Source organism: Mugil cephalus, chromosome 8 (assembly GCF_022458985.1).
Source record: "Mugil cephalus isolate CIBA_MC_2020 chromosome 8, CIBA_Mcephalus_1.1, whole genome shotgun sequence".
Taxonomy (NCBI): Eukaryota; Metazoa; Chordata; class Actinopteri; order Mugiliformes; family Mugilidae; genus Mugil; species Mugil cephalus.
The window spans coordinates 9,972,233-9,994,356 of NC_061777.1; the positions used below are offsets into that span (position 1 = coordinate 9,972,233).

Sequence of the window (22,124 nt, forward strand, 5' to 3'; positions counted from 1 at the left end):
TAGAAAAGTCTAAACTGCCTAGAAGACTTCTATTCTTCAGGTATCTGTATCTTCAGGTTTTCAGGTTTAAGTAGCTAACCAAAAATTGAAAAAAACAAAAAAAAAAACAGCTAGTGTAAATTGAGGGTTGAGGTGGTAAATAGGTTGAATATAATGGAATTCATGAATATCATGAATAGAAAACAAACTGGGAGATGCACCAAGCACTGCATAAAATTACATGAGATAATAACAGGGATGTGTTGATATGTACAAATGTATTATGTTCTTCTGTATTATGTATTATGAAAGAAGCTCAGCAGCAGCACTAAGACATGCTGCTGAGGGGAAAAAGGACCTCAGGAAAAGTCTATGACTGAACCCAAAGTCCCAACTGTCTCATACAGGGGGTGAAAGGTCCTGAGTCCAGAGGATGGAGCTGGGCCTCTTGATCAGTTTGCCCAGTCTCTTTTTGTCCCTCTCAGCCACAAACACAATAACAGCTATTTGATTCCTGATGTGCCAAAAATCACCATCATTTTTAAACATCAAAAACAAAAAATGATCTAAATTTTATATCTGAGAACAACTGTTCCAACTGTGGGAATAATGTTTATTATACTACCGTATTTATACAAATTATTACTAATACCAACTGCCGTAAGATGCACTATTGAAAACCAACTCATTAGCCTAATAGCCCAGAACATAAAACTCATCAGTTACGCATTCTGAGCAAATGCCATAAATGAGTAAACCGTGCATTCTGCTCAGAGAAATCAAAACTTCATTAAAAAAAAAAGATGAAAAAAAAGGACACAAACACCAAACTTGCGAACAGGCAGTCTGTCTGCACATAGGGTGCAATATAAATAACTATAATAAGTAAAGCATCTGATTGGCATGATAACTAAAGCCAACATGTATCGTTTTCGATCTAAAACAATACTTTTTGTCTCATTGAATAATCCAGAATCGTCACTGGAAGACAATATAAAGAAGGCAATATAAAAATGGCCCATTAGCCAGGAATTGGAGAGGACAATGCTCAGTGTGAGCGACTTTGCTTGATGTTTTTTTTTCCAGTTGATTGTGTTACATTTTCCCGTTCAGCCGGCTCAGATCTGCCTTCCTACCTTAGCACATACAGAACGTGGCTTCATCCCTATGCAGTGGTGGGTTTAGCAAACAGGCCCCACACCTCACTGTATAAACCAATTTCTGCACAATAGCGTGTAATAAGGCACCTTTGCCCTCTATTTTTATATTGGAGTCTCATCAGCCATTGGCAACTGCTCACACAAACACAGTACAATAACCTGTATGTCTCCAAAAAAAGAAAAGAAGAAAAAAAAAGAATAGGCTCAAGTGGGTGTGCGCCACCACAGCACAACAGACGGAGCCCATGTCATTAGTACCCAGCGGAGAAAGTCTTTGATGTCCCCTCTTCTTCTTCTTGTTTGATGGCACTGGCCTTGCAGATGAAGCACAAGAATCAAATGATGCATTATGTACAGAGGTCCAAACACAGCATCAGTTAGCCTGGCCTAGTTGTCTGGGACACTCAGATCAAAGTGAGAGACCCTTACGAATCCCTGACAAGATAGAGTGGAGCTGTCAACGGCTTCCAAAACACAAAACAAACTCCCCTGTTCGCGTGCAGGAAAAACAAGTGCCAACTCGAGCACAAATCAGAAGACAACAGTTGTGGCGAAGCAGCCTTTTCTTTATGGTCCCGTGGAGACGATAAATCTTAAGCGCCGCGCCCAGAACAACAGACTCGGTATGGAACGGTAAAAAGCAAATAGATGCCACGGGTCAACGATTCAACTTTCAGTCGTTCCGCGTTTATCAAACCTCAAAAGTGCGCGTAGTCACGTCAGTTGCGCTGTTCATATTCAGGCTCTTTCACAAACACATGCGTGCAAATGCTAGCTCTGCTTGGATTGAAGAAATCTGCACAGGACGCAAACACAAATAGAAGAGCAGAGGCTCTCCAAGGCACCCGTTTGTGCCTCTCATCCCAGTACTTGCACAAGCCTTTGCAAGAGGCAGTGTCATGAATGAACTTCAGTGGCTGTAAACACGTTGCTGCTGGCAGCGGTGCTATATTTAATAAGACACTTTGATGGAGAAGAAGCCCTGATTACAGAATGGAGGGATCCGAGTTCTTTAGCTCTATGAAACTGAAGGTAGGATAGTTTTATAATGACATTAAAAACCAAAACAGAATTTTGACTCATCGGTAGTGCAGGGTGTGAATACGCTGCCTGCGGTAAATGGCTTAAGGTGCATTGATGAAGTGGAGGGGAGGCAGCAGGAGAGGCAGACAGCAAGAGATACACTGGGACTGATAGCCCGGTGTGCAATCAGTAACCAGCAAAAAAACAAACGTGCGGTTGCTCCCTTAATCTAAGTTGACTCAACCTAATGTTCATGTGCGCATGTTTGCTCTAGAGAGACTAATCCTTCTCCACTACATGATTCTTAACTTGTGACAGGCTGTACGTCTCCAGATGGGGGTGGCACACCAGTGAGAGTCAAAAGCTGGAGGATGATTTTGTTTCCAGTCTTACAGCGCTCAGGCTGCAGCAGCTATCTCCTCCACTATCTACTGTTACAATTATCTACGCCTGCACAACGCTTTTGATTTTCAAAAGTTCCTATTAATCTAAGAGACGTGCGACAAGGCAAACATAAGAAGATTCAGCCTATAACAATTTTACGGTCGCCTTGAGTCATTACTCCACACATAAAATTAATGTAACGCATCTCACTTCCAGTTGAGAGCACAGACAACCCCAGGAGAAAAAGATAAAAGAGCAAAGGGATATTAACTCAAAATATAAATCTCTGTCCTTGATTACTAATAATCAACACTGGCTTCAACTTCAGACGAAGACGTTTCACAGGTGAGAAACATACTTGCAATATACAGCAGCGGCTCTTAGAAATGTAATATTTAGCTGAATTTCAACATGCAAGTTAGAGAGTTGGAGGAAATATCCACAAACTTGCCCTAAGAAAGAGAAGTCCAGGGTCTGGCCAGGACTTCAGTTCAGTTCAGTTCAAGAATCACTGAGGAGGTGAGCCCAGCTAAATCTTTTTTTGTATTGCTCCAACACCTCCACCATCTCAAGCTTCTCCGTCCCCAGAGAGGTGACATTACACGTCGAGAGTGCCAGCGTCTGGGTCTTCTGCCTTTACCTGCTGCCTGACTGGCAACGCACCAGACCAGCCGACCCTGCAGATGGCGGATATACACGGCTGCTTCAGATGGGAGCTGGCTAAACAAGAACTCCCTGCCACGAAGTACAAAAAACAAAAAAAAAAACAAAGAAAAAAACACCTCACATGTAATTAAGCAACGTGATCGCTTTAAATGTTAGCGGGAAATTACACCTGGTAGTGATTAAACCAGCATTACTGCATCGTCTGTTCGTTGTCTGACTTAATTTAACAAAGCGAGTAACTGATGCAGAAGCCGGAGTTCGCCGTATTAACTACTGTCACAACAAACAACATCCTCTAGTCTCGCACAAGCGCTTTCACAAACCTAGAGAGATTCATGCACACGTGCCTTCACACGGACACGGACACACACACACAGACACACACCTGCCAAACAGTCAGGAGTGTTCAAAAATGTCACGGGCGTCCTTTATGATTAACTCTCCCCTTGAACTGAAAACTGGCTTATGTGGGCACAGCAGCCGCTTCCGCACGTGCCTTCACGGCCGCGTTCAAGCGTGCAGACCAGTGCACATTTATAAAGAAATATAAAATAAAAGCTAAGAGAGGTGCGACTCCTCCTCTCCTCTTCTCTATTCCCTGGAGCAAAAAGTCAAGGTCTGGGCCGGGGTGATAAGTGTACCGAGATACTTCACTGCAAGCAAACACGCGGAGGAGAGAGTCGAACGAAATGTGCCACCAGAAAATTAATATTTAAAAAAAAAAGCGGAATCGGTTTTTGTATATAAATTTAATTTCGCCCAAGCGCTCATTCGGAGAAGACCACGCACACAGACATCAACAGTATAATTAAACAACGCTTGTTGTTACAATTTCAAAGCTTCCGCAGCGTGACGGAGTGGCAGAGGAATGCGTCTTCAAACAGAATGCAATCTCATACATGTGTGCAGAGCTGTACAGTTTAACTGGGGTACTCCTCCCAGCTGGGAGGCATGTACATAGTTTGTGGGCACTCACCAACATTCGTGCTTACCTAAGACTTGCAGAAAGCCTAGAAGATGCAGATACAGGACATGCATCGAGGGGATTTACTTCAAGGTGATTATGTGTATGTGCTTCACATGAAAGACGCTGCACCGGCTGCTGGGAGCAGACTCCGAATTAGTGCTGACTATTACACAAAGTGACCAACTTCCTCTCGCCTAACTGCGAAGATACAATTTCCTCTGCGCTTCCCGTGTCTCGGCGCGTTTTAATCTCGCACGCATGCCACTGCGCAGTGAACTATATCACGACTTTTGTGATTGGGGAACGTGGAAAAAGGCACTTGAGTGAAGAGAAAATAAAAGCGAAATGAACAGAAATGAGCACATTATTGGAGCTGCGCATTTGTCTAAACTGTGAATGGAAAAGGATCTTCTTATTTTTTTTTGGGTGTGTGTGATTTTTTTAAATTGGATCCGTACTGCCTGTGTGCAATTTGTGTGTTTACTCACCAGTTTCTTCCTCTTGTCCTGCTCGGTCGGCGGCTCCTCATCGTCGCTTAGCTTGGGCTCCTCAAAGTGGCTCATCAGCATGCAGCTGCAAACACAATAATATTAAATTCAATATTAATAACTACACATAAAGCCGCACAGTAGGGGCCAGCTTGAGAACGCGAACGCAAGGACACACACACACACACACACACACACACACACAAAAAAAAGGCCAAACCCCTCTGGCACTTTTGTTTCAAACACAGCTCTACCTGCTATTCATATTGGTTCATCAGCATGCAGAGAGAATTTACAAGTGGAACCTCTCTGCTCGGTATAAAGTGAGTATGATCTTTTATTTCCTTTGTTCCTTTGTTCCTTAATATTTATTGTCAGCTGAGATAAGGTAGGGGCGGTTTTGAATGTCACATTTTGTGACTTTGAAACGCAGCGACTTGTAACTCCTGCTGCCTAAACTCTAGACTGAAGATGACAAAGGTTGTTCAAGTCAAAACAATACAGACTAGCGAGAGCAATCGCTTCGTATTTAGACGTATTTAGAGCAGATATGATCAATAATGAATAATTGGAGGATTATCACTCAAATCTGCAACTCTCCTTTGATTTATATGACTTTACAATGAGCCGAAGCTCACCGTTTTGGTTCAGTGCTCTCACAGCATTATGCATCTCCTTTCAGTGGTAGAATCTAAACTGCACACTACCCGCTTAGCACCAAAGGACAGACTAACACTGCTAGTGACTACCACCATTTAACAGGAGTTAGTGAGAAAGATCGTCTATCTAGTAAAGGGTCTGTCCGTCGGTCTATTCAACCTGCAAGACCAGGACACGATGGATTATTTAAAGACCATCCAAAGCACGGACTGTTCAGGTGGCTACTCTCTGGGAAACAGCTCTGTTTCATTATAGCCAGAACTGAGAGGCTGAGAAGAAGCTTCTTCTTCGTCCCACAGGCTACACAGACTATGAACACTTCTACCTCAACTCCATCCTTACAAGATCCAAGTGGGTATATCACTTCTACAGACTATTCTATTTTCGATTTTTGTCCTTTTCTTTTAAATAATTTAGCTCTTATTCACTCACCAATTTCCAAATTCTTTGCAAATTTTCTCTACCTTTACAATAATACACCTTGAATACTGTGGTTACCAAATGCTAACAAACTCCATGTGAATGTTCTTCCGGAAGAGTAAATAAGCTGTTGGCTGTTGACATCACTTTTAAGGTAATGGTGTATATTTTTTTGTTTCTACCCAGCCTTAGACAGACAAGTCATATTCAGGGTTTCTGCAGGTTTGAACAAAAACTTAAGACGGTGAAACTTAAGACTTTTTAAGACCATTTTAAGACGATTACGGTTTGAATAAGACCAACATGGAGTAGAGAAAACAAGGAAACCAGAGACCCAGAGTTACTTTTGAAATAACAAAATGCAGGACATCCCTGGGGCGGCCTCCACTAATGAGGAACACAACCATAATAAGCCAGGGCCAGAGGGGTCATACTGCAAATGTAGCAGTAAATGGATGTAAGTATTTAAGACATGACTAAATGTAATTTAAGACTTACAATGCAACATATGCTCATATTTAAGACTGTTTAAGGCCTTAAAGTGGGATTGAGAAGACTAAGCCTGAAATCTGAGCTGGGTTCTGCTCAAGGACACAATATGTGTTGTTATTCACACTATATAAATGGGAGCAAACGCTGATTTAACTGATAATATCAGGTTTAAAGCTTTGCTGCACAAACGTGACTCATATTTAAGAGATCAAATATGATGCAAATACTGCAAATCCCCGAAAACTAAGTGATATTAAACTCAATCTATTGAATTGAAACTATTAAATTATGAATCTGAAGTGAAGCGATTCAGGAGCTAAGTAGCGATTCCAGGCCCTTCTGCAGATTAAACTTTTCTCTTTCTATATTTTACAGTTCAGTGCAGCGCAAAAGACACTGGAGCCTTATTTTACAGTTGTGATAAGTGACTGAATTTCGCATTTGCACTGGAGTACAGCGCCATGCTGAATGGGCTTGCCAATTGGCATGTAATTTTGAGTTTATCCATTGCAGAGAGAACTTGCATTATTCCGCGCCACAAAGAACGATTCCAAACCACACATGAAAACAGCTGAGTAAAAAGAAAGGCCTGTTTATTATGGAAGTTTATTTAATTCCTGCTCAAGACGGCAAGGCTCGCGCGCGGCTGTCAGTCTCAGCCGATTTCCTTAACAAAATGGGACTAAAACTCAGAGGAAATGTGGGTTGCCGTCCATTATGAAGCACGACAGGGAATCAAAACAATTCATCACATCACTACAGGAAACCCTTACACTAACTGCTCTGCGTAGCCGACTCTGCAGTTCATTTCACACCATCGGAGGAGGGTTTTGAGCGTTCTGAACGAGGCGGCAAAGAGGACGTTCAAAGCTGACAGTTGTAGTTGGTATTTCATCCATTATTGAGAAAAGGTTTCCTAGGATGTTCAACAGAGCATTTACTGTGTACCCTGAAGACATGTTGTTCTTTTTATCCTTTTGTGCTTAAATTACCTGATTAAATAATTGCAAAAACAACACTAAAACAAAATCAACTGGACGAGTTGCTTTTCTTTACTGAAGTTGTTTTCATCTCTTTTAAAACGTCTTTTCAATTCTAATTAACTGGTGGTTAGTTTAGATTTTCATTAAGAGAAACTGCGGGTGGTGCACGATTGAACCTCCTTTGCTTCCATCAGCACGTCTTCAAGATTAATGGGGTTGTTTTTATTTTGACAAAATCTTTTCTTCTGGGTATTTGATAAACTCAAGCACCACATCAGCAGTTGCGCTGCTTCAAGTACTTTCAAGTTTCTTCACTCTACACGCATGAGTTTTGCCAAAATTAAAAACTTCATTCACTCGTGAAAAGGATCACTCGGGGAGGGAGGGACTGAATGATTTACTTCTTTCCTTTCTCTTCAGTTTGAAAGACAAAAAAAAAAAGAGCACTTACTCTTTGTAGGTTCCCGTTTCTGGGTCTTCCGTCATCACGTCGTGCAGTGCCTCAACGCTGATGTTGATGATGCCGCAGAACTTGTCCTGGATCACGCTGATAACACACAGATTGCACACATCCATCAGTCATGAGGCCATTAACCCAACAGCTGCGTGTTTGTATGTGTTCGAATGAGAGACTCGGGTGTTGGTCCAAAAGAGCAAATTGTCAAATTAGGAGCAAAACCACAACAGAGATCAACTGCAAGGTTAAATCCTGGCCGGGGCTGAAAGTGATAAAATGGCTTTCCAAAAACATCAAATGGCCATCGTTTGAAGAGGCCATCTATCAACTCACGTCGCGGCACATATGTCAACATTTGCTTCTCTATTCAGCGCATGTAGTTCAAAAAGAAAGAAATACAGAGGGTAATCAAAAAAGCCCAAACCATAATGTGGGCAATGGTGCATTGAAAGTGTTTGGCTTTTATGATTCTGCCGCCACATGCTTCCATTGTGCTGATCAATCGCATGCGATGAGGGTGATTTTCCAGCTGCAAAGGGCAGCTTTACAGCCTCAAAGCACACATTCGGAGGCATAAAAATAAAAACTGATGAGGATTATGGTGTTAATACGCAGCTTTTTTTCCCCCTTTTGTTATATTGTCAGCGTACGACTAAGTTCACAGGCTGGCAGAACCTGAGATCTTTAAAATATACTGGATTGGAACACCCACCACCACCGCCACCACCACCCGAGCTTGGAGACGAGCTTCAGTCATTGATGAATTATTAGAGCCATTCTTTGAAAACAGTGGAAATACGGTGGGTTTTCCCATGTCAATGGGAACAAAAAAAGAATGAGGGGTAGGGGGGGTAAAGGAATACAAAGGGAGAGAACAAAGACGAGATATATTTGGGCATGGGCACTGATGCATCAAAAGCCTGTCAGTTCAAGTGCTTGACTAGGTAGACCCAAGGCGATGTCGCATGAAGTTCACAGAGCATGAAGTTTGGCAAAACATGGGAAATCTGAATGAAAGACAGCAAACACAGACCTGATTCTTACTTAATATGAGTTGGAATCTTTTCCGTACTTCAACTATTGAAGTAGACAGGTGAGCCAAAACATTATGACCTGTTAGAATGTTGCGTGTATCCATAGCAACTCAACTATGTGCGAGTTGCACATTTGAATTACCTGAATATTGAAACAATTCTGAATGTTCTACCATTGTGCACAACATTGCACAAGATACTCAAGTACATTTTTTTCTATGCTTGGAGTAAGTTTATTTCCTTCAGTTTAGTTTAGTTATTTTAGTTGTGTGAAGGGAACTAAGAAGTAAGATCTTCATTGCCCAGTGTACTCCTTTCTCTGTCTGACAGTAAACTTCATGAATCTTGAATCTCTTGAAGCTTGAGCCTCTACTGCGTATTGCATTTTTAAGCCAAATCAAAATTCACATACATTTACAAGAGTATATTTTGATAAATTAAAAAAGAAGTAAGAAAACTAGAATATTTCTGAAATAGAGCTGAATATTTGTCTCTCTGTTTCTTGGGCTCAAACATTTCACTACCAACACCCTGGAAGGTTTGAATTCATCTGTGAATACCTCTGCCGGCCGATTTCTAATAATAATCTCAAATTGGCAGCCATAGCAACCACTGAATGAAAGCATTGTATTAAAGATCCCTTATCACACATTTAAACATGTCCATCAATTCAAATCCTATCCAGCCCAACAGCTCTCCAGTGATTACTTCCTAATGGCTGGCCACTCTGTGCCTGTCATTCAAATTGAGTGTATGGGGATTCATATTCTGGAAGTTGACAAGTCACAGACAAACTAGTCCCAGCAAGCAAAGCCCTCGTCAAAATAAACCATGTCTTTTTGGTCCTTAGACAAGTCGTGACAGTGTTGGTAAAACACCTTCCTGCTTTCTTCTTCGAAAACGCATGTATGGTTCTAAGTGGATCAGTGGAAGTTGACCCTGAACAAGTGCTTGGGTGGAGTGAGGGGTTAACTGTCTATATGTTGATATTAAAATGACAATTTTAACTATACTAGTTATAACTTAATGTTATTACTAGTAACAACTTCCTAATATTCAGGCTTGTTCCAGTGCATCCCACAGATACTTGATCAGTTTGGGATCTAGTGAATATGGAGACCTGGTCAACACCTTGTCCTGTTTTTTTGAGTTGTTTCTGAACCTGTTTATGTGTGTTTCTGTTGGGCTGCATCCTGCTAGGGATGGCTGCTGCCATCAAGGAGTGTCATTGATGTGGGATGGGGGTACCTGGTCAAATTCCAAGTCCAGATGTTTCCAAGCAGAACACTGAATTGTCACAAGATAGTCAATGTTTTTCACTTCTCCTGTCATAATAATGTGGCTGATCGGTGTATGCGTGACCGCATAACCTTGCTGCAACGTTAATTTAAACCTACATCCAAACTTTGCTGAAGAATAGAGCTGCAAGAAGACTGTAATTCCTCCGAAAATGAAGCACCAACTTTGTTACAAACACCACTATCTAAAATGTGAGCTCAGCAGGTCCAGGCAGGTCCAAAGATGAGTATATTGATTCACTAAAGTCCTTGTTCTCGACGAGTATTGGCATATTTTAGCGGAACTCAAACTGTGATGATGATAAACTGGTACAGAAGAAAAAGGCTGAACAAGAGGTTCTGATGAATAAAGCAGTCTTCTGTGAAAATGACCTCACGGCTGTTAAATATATAATGACACGTTAAAGTACCCTCAGAAAAGTTTGTCTGCTTGGTAGTCAGTCTTCGCAAAGTCTAGCTCACCAAGGAACAATATTAAACATTCAAGAAAAATGGAGCCTCATCACAAAAAATATCAAAAATGGTGATTTATTTAAACAAGTTGTGCAGAGGAGTCAGAAAGGTGATTCTGATTAGACTCAAAAGCAACAGAAAAGGGAACTACTGAATGCTGCTGGCGGTGATAATAATATATTCAATCTAATTTCAGTTAATGGGCAAATTATCCATCCATAACATAAAGGAAATACACAAGTTTTAGGTTTTCTGATATGATATTTTCAACTGGTCGGCAAGAATGAATAATAAGAAATGCCTAAGACGAAAAAGCTTCCCTGCTGTTTATATCACAAGCTAGCAGCTGGTTCACAGCTATCTATCTGTGCCTTTTTTGCTTCATGCCTTAAAGCAAAAAAAACAAACTCCTCGCGTTTCTCCCTGCTGTAACATTTTACAAACTGAACGTCTAATAACGGTTCACTTTTTTCCTAATAGACAAGGGAGCCAAAGCGGTAAAGATATTTCATGTTGCAAATCAACCATTTTCACTTTCGTAGAAATAAAAAAAAGAAGTAATTTCATTTGTTCATAAATATTTTTATGAAACCCAATTATAGAACAGCAATCAACACTGGGGCTGTGATGATCTTTAATTACACTGTGATTATCTGGCCTGCATATGAGCTATGATTCCTGTTTTCATTGTCAAAGTACAGAAGCTTACCATTTTTCAAGATAATAGCCTTTCCTCTAATGACATCCACATAAAATAAATAAAAAGTTTGGGAATAATTAAAGAATATTTAGGGATGCGGTGCAATTTTCAGGCAGACCCATACAGTCACATAAATACGCAGCACTGTCATCCAGCAAGCTCCTTTTTTTTTTTTTTTTATATATTTTTTTTTTTTTTTTCCAGTTAAATCCTTCTAGTACACGAAGTGCGACACCGGTCGAGCAGAATTTCAGCAAACCACTCAACCTAAAGTGAGACACTCTGCTAGGGCGGCTGTGGACATGATACGGACCTCCTCCAAATTTCAGCTGAGGAAGTTGATTTGACATGCAGCACTTAACCAGTCAAGGCTGTCATAGTCGATTGTTGCTGCAGATCAAGGATGGGGGCAGAACAAAAGATTTCACGCCCGTCTACGCCTCTGATTACTGTAACTGGATTGCAGAACACTGAACATCGCAAAATCTTAATAAAAAAACATGCATCATCATCATCATGCATTTAGATGGGACATCACAAGAAAAAAGTTAAGCAAACCTCTTTGAACAACTTGAAGAGAAGCGTCGCTGAGAAAATGATGTGATAACTCTTGACAAGCGAATTAATAGCCTTTTTTGCTGTATGTATGTATATGAAAACGAACTCAATAATTTAGTTGGCCTCGATATATATCGTCACGCGTGTTTGGTTTCCTCATCTCTCTCTACCAAAGAGGCTGGATGACAAGAGGGTTCACCCTGTGCTTCGGTCTCAGCCCCTGGGAGTGTTGGTTCATAGAGGAATGAATGGAGTGAACCCTCCAATCAGTCATACACTCTCTTTGCCTCAGTGGAGTCTTGGGGGCAGGGCCACTAGTAGCAAGTGAGCCTTGTCCCGAGGAGAAGAGAGCAAGGTAACGTGAGTAGAAATGAAAGAATGATTTCAAAGCCGAATGCCACAGCACCAGTGTGAAAACATCTCGGATTTAGGTCTAAAAGTATATAGAGGCTTTGAAAAAAGGCACAACCATCCAGTCCATTTTTGCAGCTGGAAACAAAACAACATGGTGTGCGCAGAGAGAGCGGAGTTCGTTACATTATAAAAGAAATGCAGCTCTTTAGAGTCCATTTTATTTAGTCCATATTATTATATATATGTCATTTATTTGGGATGTTTAAGAGTTCTTGACATTCCATTAAAAATGTTAAATACTCTTGAGATTTTTTTTTATTGCTTTTAAAAGGGTGTACTTGCATTATTATGCCATAATAGGGGGAAAAAAATGGTCTCAAATAATGTTGACAATAATATCGTTTATCGGCAATATAATTTGAGTGGCGACATATCGTCCAGCAAAATTATAATGTTATGGTGACAGACCTAGCTATATTCATTACAGTTTTCTGAACCGGTGGCGATCTACACTAAGAGGCTGCATAAGGTCCATGGATTCCACTTACATACCAAACCCCAGATTCGACATTTTGGTAAACATAAAATCGGAACTTTGGATGTAAAAGTGCTTGTATTCTGTGTGTTTGTGAGTGTTGTGATCTTCATCAGCGTGGTGAGAGGTGTTTCCCAGATGGTGTTTACCCTCCATACAAAAATCCACTGCTCTTAACACCTGCGGTCTTCTATGTGTTTCTGTTAACAGGCGAAAAACGTGCAAGGAGACAGCCAACACGAGCGCAGATGCCTGATCCCCATGCTAAGGCGTGATAATTTATGGCTTGAACTCCCGAATCCTAATCTTACCTGTGGCACTGAGTCCGAAAAGGTATAATACACTTGATTTTTACTCCACCTGGTGTGCTCGTGTGTCTGACAACACATTCTCACTCCCATGCATGTTAAACGTGTCTAGAAACCCTGCAGCTTGCGTAGGCCTGAGCGAAATATGCACAAGAGCATATGCTGCTCAGATGATGGTAGCTGGCACTCATTAGTGTAAAGGGGACACAGCTCGCTTACACTCAGCCACAACATTATGACCACTGAGAGGAGAAGTGAATAGCATTGATCATTTTCTGACAATACCAAGTTCTGCTGGGAAACCTTTGGACCTGGCATTGGTGTAGATGTTACTTAGACATGACCCACCCACCTAGACCAGACCAGGGACCCCCACCCCATGGCAATGACACTCCTTGATGGCAGCAGCCTGACACAGACACACACTAAAACACTTCAGGAAAATCTAAAAAAAAAAAACATGAAAAACAGCACAAGGTGTTGACCTGGCCTCCAAACCCACAAGATCCCAAACTGATCAAGTATGTGTGGGACAAACTGGAACAAGCCTGATCCACAGAGGCCCCTCCCCTCAACCCATATGACCCAAAGACCCAACACTAACAACATCCTGTTGCCACACCACAGATCACCAGCTCAAGAGCCCCACAGGCAGATTAACGAATAATAAATGCTTCTTACCTGTTGTCAGACGGCAGGAGGGAGAGCAGAGCCAGCGACGACAGCTTCCTCCTCTCGGGCTGCGTGATGTTGTCCATGCGGTCGACCCACATCTCGATGACACTGCCCAACAACTGGTCCGTCTGACGAGAAGCGAGTAGGGTGAAGGAACAGAGACGGACGAACAAGACAGAGGAGAGAACGCAGGGGTTAATACGTATTAAGCAAGTGGAGACAAACAAAAACATCAAGAAGAAAGAAGTGGGAAAAAAGAGTGACATAACAGCGTTTGACAACCACTGCACAGAACACTAATATAGAATGTTTTAATGTTGGAAAATGTGGCGGCAATGCTGTCATAAAAGTTTGCAAAATGACCTTCTCCGCTGATTCACTTAACCCCCTGTCTTGTCTGCGAACGTCAAAAAAAGCACGAGCTTGGCGTAATGTAGGACAACATTAGACGCAAATCAAAGTCTGCGCGTCCATTCAGATCATCTCACAACTGGGTACAATTCATTTCTTTTTTTAAACACAAACAATAATGTCATACAGTTCCACTGCGACAGAGGACAACTCTATATTTAGGGCTTGAAATTTTGTGCAGTTTGCAACGCTTTGCCTCATTACGTTGGGCCCCGTTCGTAATCATTCCCTTTTGACGGGTACTTTGCAGTTATGACTTCAGAGATACTGCGCTGAGGAGAAAGGAATGAAGGACATCGAGCCTTACCTCCTGGCTGCACTCGGAGGCCATTTGAGTGAGCAACGAGGAGAAGAAACTGGCGTTCTGGAGAAGGACGCGACCCATGATGCCCAGGTAGGTGGACATCACCACGGGATACCTCTGCACATCACACACACACACACATCCATTTGCAGAAACGTAACCACACATAATTGGTTTTGCATGAGGCACAGGTCATTAAGCTTGGTGAGGAGAAGGACGGTGGGCCCACTGATGCAGCAGAAACCTTGAAAGGCGACCTTTAACTAAGTTGACTGATCAATGAATGCCACTATGTGGTCTTCATAAGGTCTTTGAAGGTTTAATAAGCTTATATATGTAAACATTCGGTCGAAGAAAGTCACCATAATAAATCTTTTAGTTTGTCCTTTTACATAATCCCAGTCCAGATCTGTGCAGGATGTAAAGGCAGCACTCACCTCGCCATCCACGATGCCTCTGAAGACTGCAGGCAGCAGGGGCTGAAACATGTGGGCTCCCAGTATGGGGCTAACCTTTAAAGCTATCTCCACCACCTGCAGAGACACAGGGGGATGAAGGATAAGCGGCGACACTCAGAGGAGGTCGGGTAAGGAACTGTGGCAAGAGGAAATAGACGGGAAACGACTCAGGGGGGGAGCTAGGAAGGGAGCGAAAAGGGTCCGTGACAGGATAATGTACAGAGAGTAAAGCTTGCTAGGACATAAAATGGTGTTAGTAGGAGTAGATTATACAAGACTACAAGAAAATCTTTGCTTTTAGTCATGCTCTGACATTCAGTGTGTGGCAGCCAAGGTTAGTCATTTTAGATTTCGTTTCTCGAAAAAAAAGGGAATGAATGCACTGTCAGAGATTAAAGCTGAAATAACAAAAGAATACTTGAACTGATAAATCAGCTTAAGAACAGCAACGACAAAAAAAAAAAAAAACTAATGTGACTAAAGCGATGTAGAATCCAGCTCTGCGTCCCCTCAGAGGGAAGTGCTACTCCCTTCTGAAAGCTGTTTGAAAGATAAATGGAAGATGCATGCAGAGGAGATGAGTTCAGCAGAACATATTTACATATCTGCAACATACCGCTGTTTTGCTGTTTTACCATAATTTGCAGATAGACTAGACTAGACACCCCCCACCCCATAGCAATGACACTGCCATCTCCACAAAAACAGTTTAGGGACAACTAAAAGAACAAGCACAGAACAGCACAAGGTGTTGGCCTGGCCTCCAAATTCACTAGACCCCCTTCCCTCGACCCATAGGCCCCCACTAAGAAACATGCTGGTGCCACAGAACACCCTCAGAAGGCGCAAATTCATTCTCTGATGCACTGCCCCTTTGGGGGGTAATTTTAAGAAGTATTTGCAAACTTCAGGTCGCTTATAATGACTGTTTATCAATTCTAATGAGAAAACCTACGCGGTGCAGTGCGAGTGAGCCGTTTTGTCAAGTTCAAGTTCATTAATTTCATGCTCTTTCGAGGAAACTATTGTAAAAATTCATTTGTCGATTGAATGGAAGTCATAACGCTGCTTTCCACAGTGATGTGAGATATCAATCAGCCATGTGGAAACACCAGTATGGCTGTCTCCCATCATTTTTAGGTGTGTGTTTTTCCCTTTAAATGCACCCAGAGTTTAATTCATAACAGTCTACCTAATTAGGAAGGTGGCCATGATGTTATGCATGAGCAGTGTATTAGCGGGTTTGTGAAGAGTCCGTTTCCCTTAATTGAAAGTGAAATTTAATGACACTTATCTCATAAGAACCTGTTTGTGAACACTCATACACTGGGTCTCATTTCATAGCATAATGCAAAATGAATCTTTATTAGAACGTTTTCTGACTCAAATACTGCGATGTCGCCAAGAAGAGATAAAGAGTGAGCTGACTGAGACACCACAGCTTCTCCGATAATTTAGCAACATCGAAACTCTCAAGGCTCCTCTGGCACTGTAATCTGGTGTCGGTTCACAAGCAGCACGACCTGTGTGTGTCCTACTGTGGTGGAATTTAAGAAAATAAACCCAGAGGATAGACAGCAGAGGCACAGTCATGTCTGATGTCGCTGACTTGATTGTGTGTGAGAGGTACGGGATGAGAATACCTTGAGCAATTGGACCTGTCCCTCATTCGTGATGTCTTTCAGTAGATCGCAAAAGGAACAGCACAATGACTCTGCATAGTTCTGTGAAGAAGAAAATACACACATCAGTCATCTGAACATCGGGGAAAACTCAAATAATGTCAGTTAAGTTTGTTCATGTGTGTCTCACCTGAAGGAACTCCGTGGCAGACAAGTATATGTAGGCATTAACGATCTGAAGGCAGGTACGCAGGTTCTCTGAGCTCATCTCTGGGGGAGAAAGAAAAACAAAGAAAGAAAGAAAGAAAGAATGTCAGATGTTGCTCTTTACTAATCTGGATCGATGGAAATCAGGAGGAACAACAGGTGTGGCAGGTAAAGAGTATTCGTGGGTGAATAATCGAGCTGGATAAGTGGTTTCACACATTGGAGCTGCAAAGCACATTGGACGGATGATATTACTAGACATGTTCACTGATATCAAAAATGTTCAGTGCTTCAGGGTCAGCAAGTTAAAAACAATAATCCATTCTGACTCAATGTCGTCCACGGGCGTGTGAAGCAGCAGGCTTGTCGAACTGTATCCAGCTCGTCATCAGCCTGAGCGAGCTCCAGTAACTCTTATTCACTTGATTTTTGGCCTGCCCCAGCCTGCATCACTGTGGGACAAGATTTTGCAAAAGTTAACAAGATCACAAGCCCAGAACCACGTCTGGCAGCTTTTGTCATGGCTTTAAGAGAAATGAACCTCCCCTGGGGATCAAACAGATCTTCTCTCATTTCTTTTAGCGAGACAATTAATTTGATATAATCTTCCCTTACACGTGGCTCCTGGGTAGATGAGGTGACGGCATCATCTGATATGGAGAGAGATCGGATACAACACTCACACATGTTCCAAGCTAACATGTTTCACAAAGTATGACAGTCACCATTTGACTTCTGTCATCTAAATGAATGAGTGGCTTTACTCTGGGCCGCACAGCATTTCTTAAAGGCCCGGGATCATAGATTAGACTGTATAAAAATGGACAATGTGTTGCCACTTCCTGGCATTAGCCAAACTGACTGTATTTTCCCGGGGATACAGGCAGCACCATCTTGCAACTTTGGATGCAGAGTCTGCGCAGTACGGTCCGAGAGTGGAGCCACGACATTGATGATCTTGACACACTTCTGCCAGAGTCAGCAGAGTCTGCTTTTTCTTAACAATTCTCACAGCCCCATTAGAATACTTTACAGAGCGGTTGGCATGGCGGTGGTCGCCATTATGTCACATCCTGCTTCAATAGCATTGAAAAAACTAAATCAGTTTTGCATCAGCATTTTATTACCTAATTAAAATGACTGAAATCATAGTATATTTTAGTGTTTTAGTTTAACCCAAGTCCCATCCACTAAAGATTGAGGAATTGGAGCTTATGACCTATACTGCAGCCGGCCACCAGGGGGAGCTCAACTTGCTTTGACTTCAGCAGTTCCGCCTTTATACTGTCTATGGCTGGGAAACATGTACTGGAAAAAGACATGTTAATGTTTTATGCAAACATCTAAATATAACAGTCCATGGGAGGTAAACATATTCTATTTAACATACCATCTGATGTTATCTTCAAAATTAAAGATCAACGGGAATAGCAAACTTTCAGAATGAAACCATTAAATATTTCAATATCAAGAAGAAAAAAATATGTGCTTAACAGTAATGGAAAAACAAAAATAATTCATAAAAGTAACTTCGAAACAAAACTGCTCGATGAGCCTCTTCACAGCCCAGTTCAATATATCCATGACGCAGCAAATGAACACTGCAGGAACAGTTTTACAACAGTGCAACTGGCTCCTCATCTGCCGGAATTAATAGAGGTTACGAGACTCTATTAACAAGAACGGCATCTGAATTATTAAGCACGTTGTTGCCTCTGCGGCATCATTAGCCGACGCAGTAAATATGTTTTGCTTTGTCTCCGATTCTTTTGCCTGACATTTGCTGTCTCGGTTGACGTTAACAGACTCACAGATGAGGATGAATTTTCCCCGAATTCTTACGAGTAACAGCACATACAACACTCAAGGGGGCAACAATGTCTATTGTAAAATAAGCCCAAGAAGCATTATGTCATCATAAATGAGGACATATACTTTTAACAGCTCAGCAAGGGTAACCTCAAAAACAATTCAGTTGACCATGAGGCATTTTCTACAGATATGATAATGCATCAAGAAGGAAAATGTCCTCAAGGTAGCAATACCAAACACATGACATTATGGACCAGACAATTATACACTGGAGGACGGCTTGATGGGGTGAAGGGTTGACTTCTGGAGAGTGTTAGCACGCTGGAGTCTAAAGTCAGTCTATTACCATCGCTCAAAGTGTCAATGGTTTCTTCAAACACCAGTTGTATAATAATCATTAGTGGACAATCTGCTGCTCAGAAATTCTCCGTGTTGTTAAATGTATTCCCAGCACAGAAGTGTTGCAGAGAAAGATAGATGTGTAAGCCGAGCCAGTTTTTCAAGGTAACAGTTGTTGTTTTGTTTTTTTTTGTTTTTTTTTTTCCTTTTCTTGCAACAGCTTGCCAGGCTACAGAGCAAAGATTGAGTTTAACCAAAAAAAAAAACTCAGCTAAGCGGAAAAGTTCTGGCGTTCTTGGGCATGAGTGAGGGCTGCAGAGGAAGACAACGGAAAAAAACAACACAAGAGAGGAGCAAACTATAGTCCAGTTTGCTACACAGAACACACACACATATATATATATATATATATATATATAAAATAGGACATAAGCAGTAACAGCTGGTCCGATGAAAAGAGGGGCATTAGAGTATAAACATAACAAATATATATAAATAATGCCTACATTTACACCAAACCCAACAGTCTGACAGTAATATAAGCAGATTGGGTAAAAAAGGCTAAAACCCCAATCACAGAGAGTGGAGAGATAAAGAATTAACAGTTTCACATAAAGATGTACAAGGCAAGAACTGACACGTTTATATGCACATGCAATGCAACAACCCAGAGCTGTCATTAACACAGAATCTATGAATGCACCACGACTAACACCTGCACAGCTGAGTGTAAAACTGTGCATAGTTGATCATTTTTATTTTACTTCCTACAAGTTCACGGGGTAGCGAGAACTAATAATACTTAGTGCCCTCCATTTACGCAAATACAATCTAAAGACTGTCTTTTAAAACTGTGGTGCTCAAACTTCCAGAAGGGACACAATAAAGCTAAGTGGTGATAATATGATTAACCCTTTATACTCATTAAAACTCTTGGGAAATGAAGAATTACAACCCTAGAGTGTTACCGTAGGGCACAGGAAGACGTTTTTCTTTCTTCTTCTTCTTTTTTTTAATTTTCATATAGAAAATCAAGGTCAATGAAATGAACATATATGGTTCCCTGCTCTTAATAGGCTGTTTATCCTTCTGCTTCAATTTGATGGCGTTTATAGACCCTAGCACCATAGCCGTCGTGCACCTCCCCGGAAATGTTAACTACGCTGTAATTGGTCCGCTTTAGTATTTCTGGCTGCTTCTCCATCTCCGCAGTTTTTGAATTAGATGGTTTTGGATCAATAAGGAAGGAACACATCGAGCAAGGGTTAACTGAGGAGGTTCCGAAGATACAAATATTTGTATGACTCGTCTGTGCCAAAATTTCGTCTTTCAGTTACGATTGTTGGAAGTGAAGCAGGAAGTGGAAAGTGAGGTAGGAAGTACAAGCAAAAATTAACCTGACTGGCAAAAAGACACCATGCCAACCAGCGTAGCGTTTTTACAGAGCGAGTCAGACTGACGAGTGCACAAGTATAAATGGCTCGCACCGGTCTAGGCTATGTGCGTTAGTTACAGCGTCTATGTTCTGCAATACCCTAAAAGAGCCTTAAGTGGTAAACAAATGTAAACATTTGACCTGACAATGTTACCTTGATCTTTGCCGACTGACTGGGGGAAAACCACATGCTTCTTGACGTCAATAAAAGGCACAGGGTCGCAATTTCAAATGTGTGTGAATGCTACCATATTATATGGTTCCCCGCTCCATAAGGAGGTAAAAGGTGTATGTGTGTGTGTGTGTGTGTCTATATATAAAAATATATATAAATAAACATATATAAACATATTTCTTTCCTCATTTTATCCAAGTGCTGAAACCTCCTCAAGTTCTACAAATTTTGTAACAAGGAATCAGTTTTGTAAGCTTGCCATTACCTCTAATTAGTCCGTCACAATGAGAGATTTCTCTATTTAAAAGGTGTCAAAAGTAAAAATCAAACAAGGCTGTAAAAAAAAAAAGAAAAAAAAATGTGTCAACTGAGGCAAATTTGTCAACAATTAAAATGAGAGAACTGAAATTTTCCCTGCATTAACTTCAGTCTAACTGAAGTCTAGTGAAGTGAATAACACATTGATCCTCTGTCCATGTGTTGCCCATCTAAAAGTTAAGAACAACCATAATTTGAACGTTTGCCAGCGTGTTAGCCTGGTCACCAATAGGAATTCAGTCTGACTATGCAGGTTCAAGAAGCATTAATGTTGATGCAGGCAATATGTTTTCGCTGGCCATCTGTCGGCCATAGTAAGGTAATGAAGATAATGTATGCCGCCATCTGTTACCTTGCCAGGTATATCATGTATTCCTGGACCAATTCCGTCGACACACCAGCTTATGTTCACATTCAACCACAAATATTGTTTTCAGCAGAATTAGGCTGAAAACATGCAACGTGCTGGCACATTAATGAGCACAACAACTTCATTAGAAACCGGATATAGTATGCTTCAAAAATGTGTGGAAAAAAATAGGAAGAAACAACAACAATGGTTAAAATGTCAAAGTAACTCAGATGTACAGAAAGCCGTGTGTCATTCAGTGCAGTATACAATACCATGAGTAGTGGAAGCATTATGAAAAAAGAAAGAAAAGATGAAAGCAACACCTCATGAAATGCTTCCCTTTGGTCCGACCAGGTTGTTTTTTTGCTTTTTTTCCCTGAATAATAAAGTAAAGCAAAACAGATTGCTTAACAGACGGTGAACAAGGACACATCGGATCATTGGACGGGGATAGCACAACAAGTGTGCAGCGCTGCAGAAGGGACTGGGTTCGTGGGTGAGTGCAATTTTTTTTTTTCTCAAATGCCTTTAGAGGGTTGCATAATCAGCACCCGTATTCACTTTACATGTATTTATGCCTCACTTAAAATTACAAGAGGGATCTAGCTGCCCTTGTTTCAAACTGACTTTGTTGTTGCCAGTCACGCTGGGATGTAAAGCAAGTGGCAGTTTACCGCTTGCATACATTTACATCAGCAACAGAGATGGTGATAGTTTTCCGAAACTAAATTTAAGTTAAATATGTAAACCTTGTGGAGAACGCGAGACAAAAAGTTTGCCAACAAAAGCAAACTTTAATAATACGTACATTTTCATGATTCATGTTTCAGCCAAACCTAAAAGGCGCGATGGATCGCCGAGCCATGCATCAGCCTCACAGATCACTTCATTAACTTCCTTGGGCTGCGTACATAGGACGTCCATTCTGGACTTGGATCAGTAGCGTACTCGACAACAACAGCAAAATGCATTCTGGGATACCTGGCAGTGGCAAGTCCACACAAGTTATCTCCCGACGCTCGATAAAAAAGGACAGGGAGAGTACACAACCAGGTATTTGGACCGTACTGTGTCAGATGCACACTTTGAGTTTGAAC

General features: G+C 41.4%; 1 protein-coding gene across 1 annotated transcript in view; it reads right to left on the bottom strand.

Annotated features, from left to right (window-relative positions):
• ipo11 (importin 11) overlaps positions 1-22,124 on the bottom strand; it is a 113,693-nt gene that overhangs the window by 18,501 nt on the left and 73,068 nt on the right. The window contains exons 23-29 of the mRNA XM_047592591.1: positions 16,580-16,659; positions 16,411-16,491; positions 14,747-14,842; positions 14,313-14,426; positions 13,601-13,722; positions 7,674-7,769; positions 4,668-4,752 (exon numbers count right to left, since the gene is read on the bottom strand). Coding sequence (XP_047448547.1) covers positions 4,668-4,752; positions 7,674-7,769; positions 13,601-13,722; positions 14,313-14,426; positions 14,747-14,842; positions 16,411-16,491; positions 16,580-16,659 — 674 coding nt within the window. The remainder of the gene's footprint in view (positions 1-4,667; positions 4,753-7,673; positions 7,770-13,600; positions 13,723-14,312; positions 14,427-14,746; positions 14,843-16,410; positions 16,492-16,579; positions 16,660-22,124) is intronic.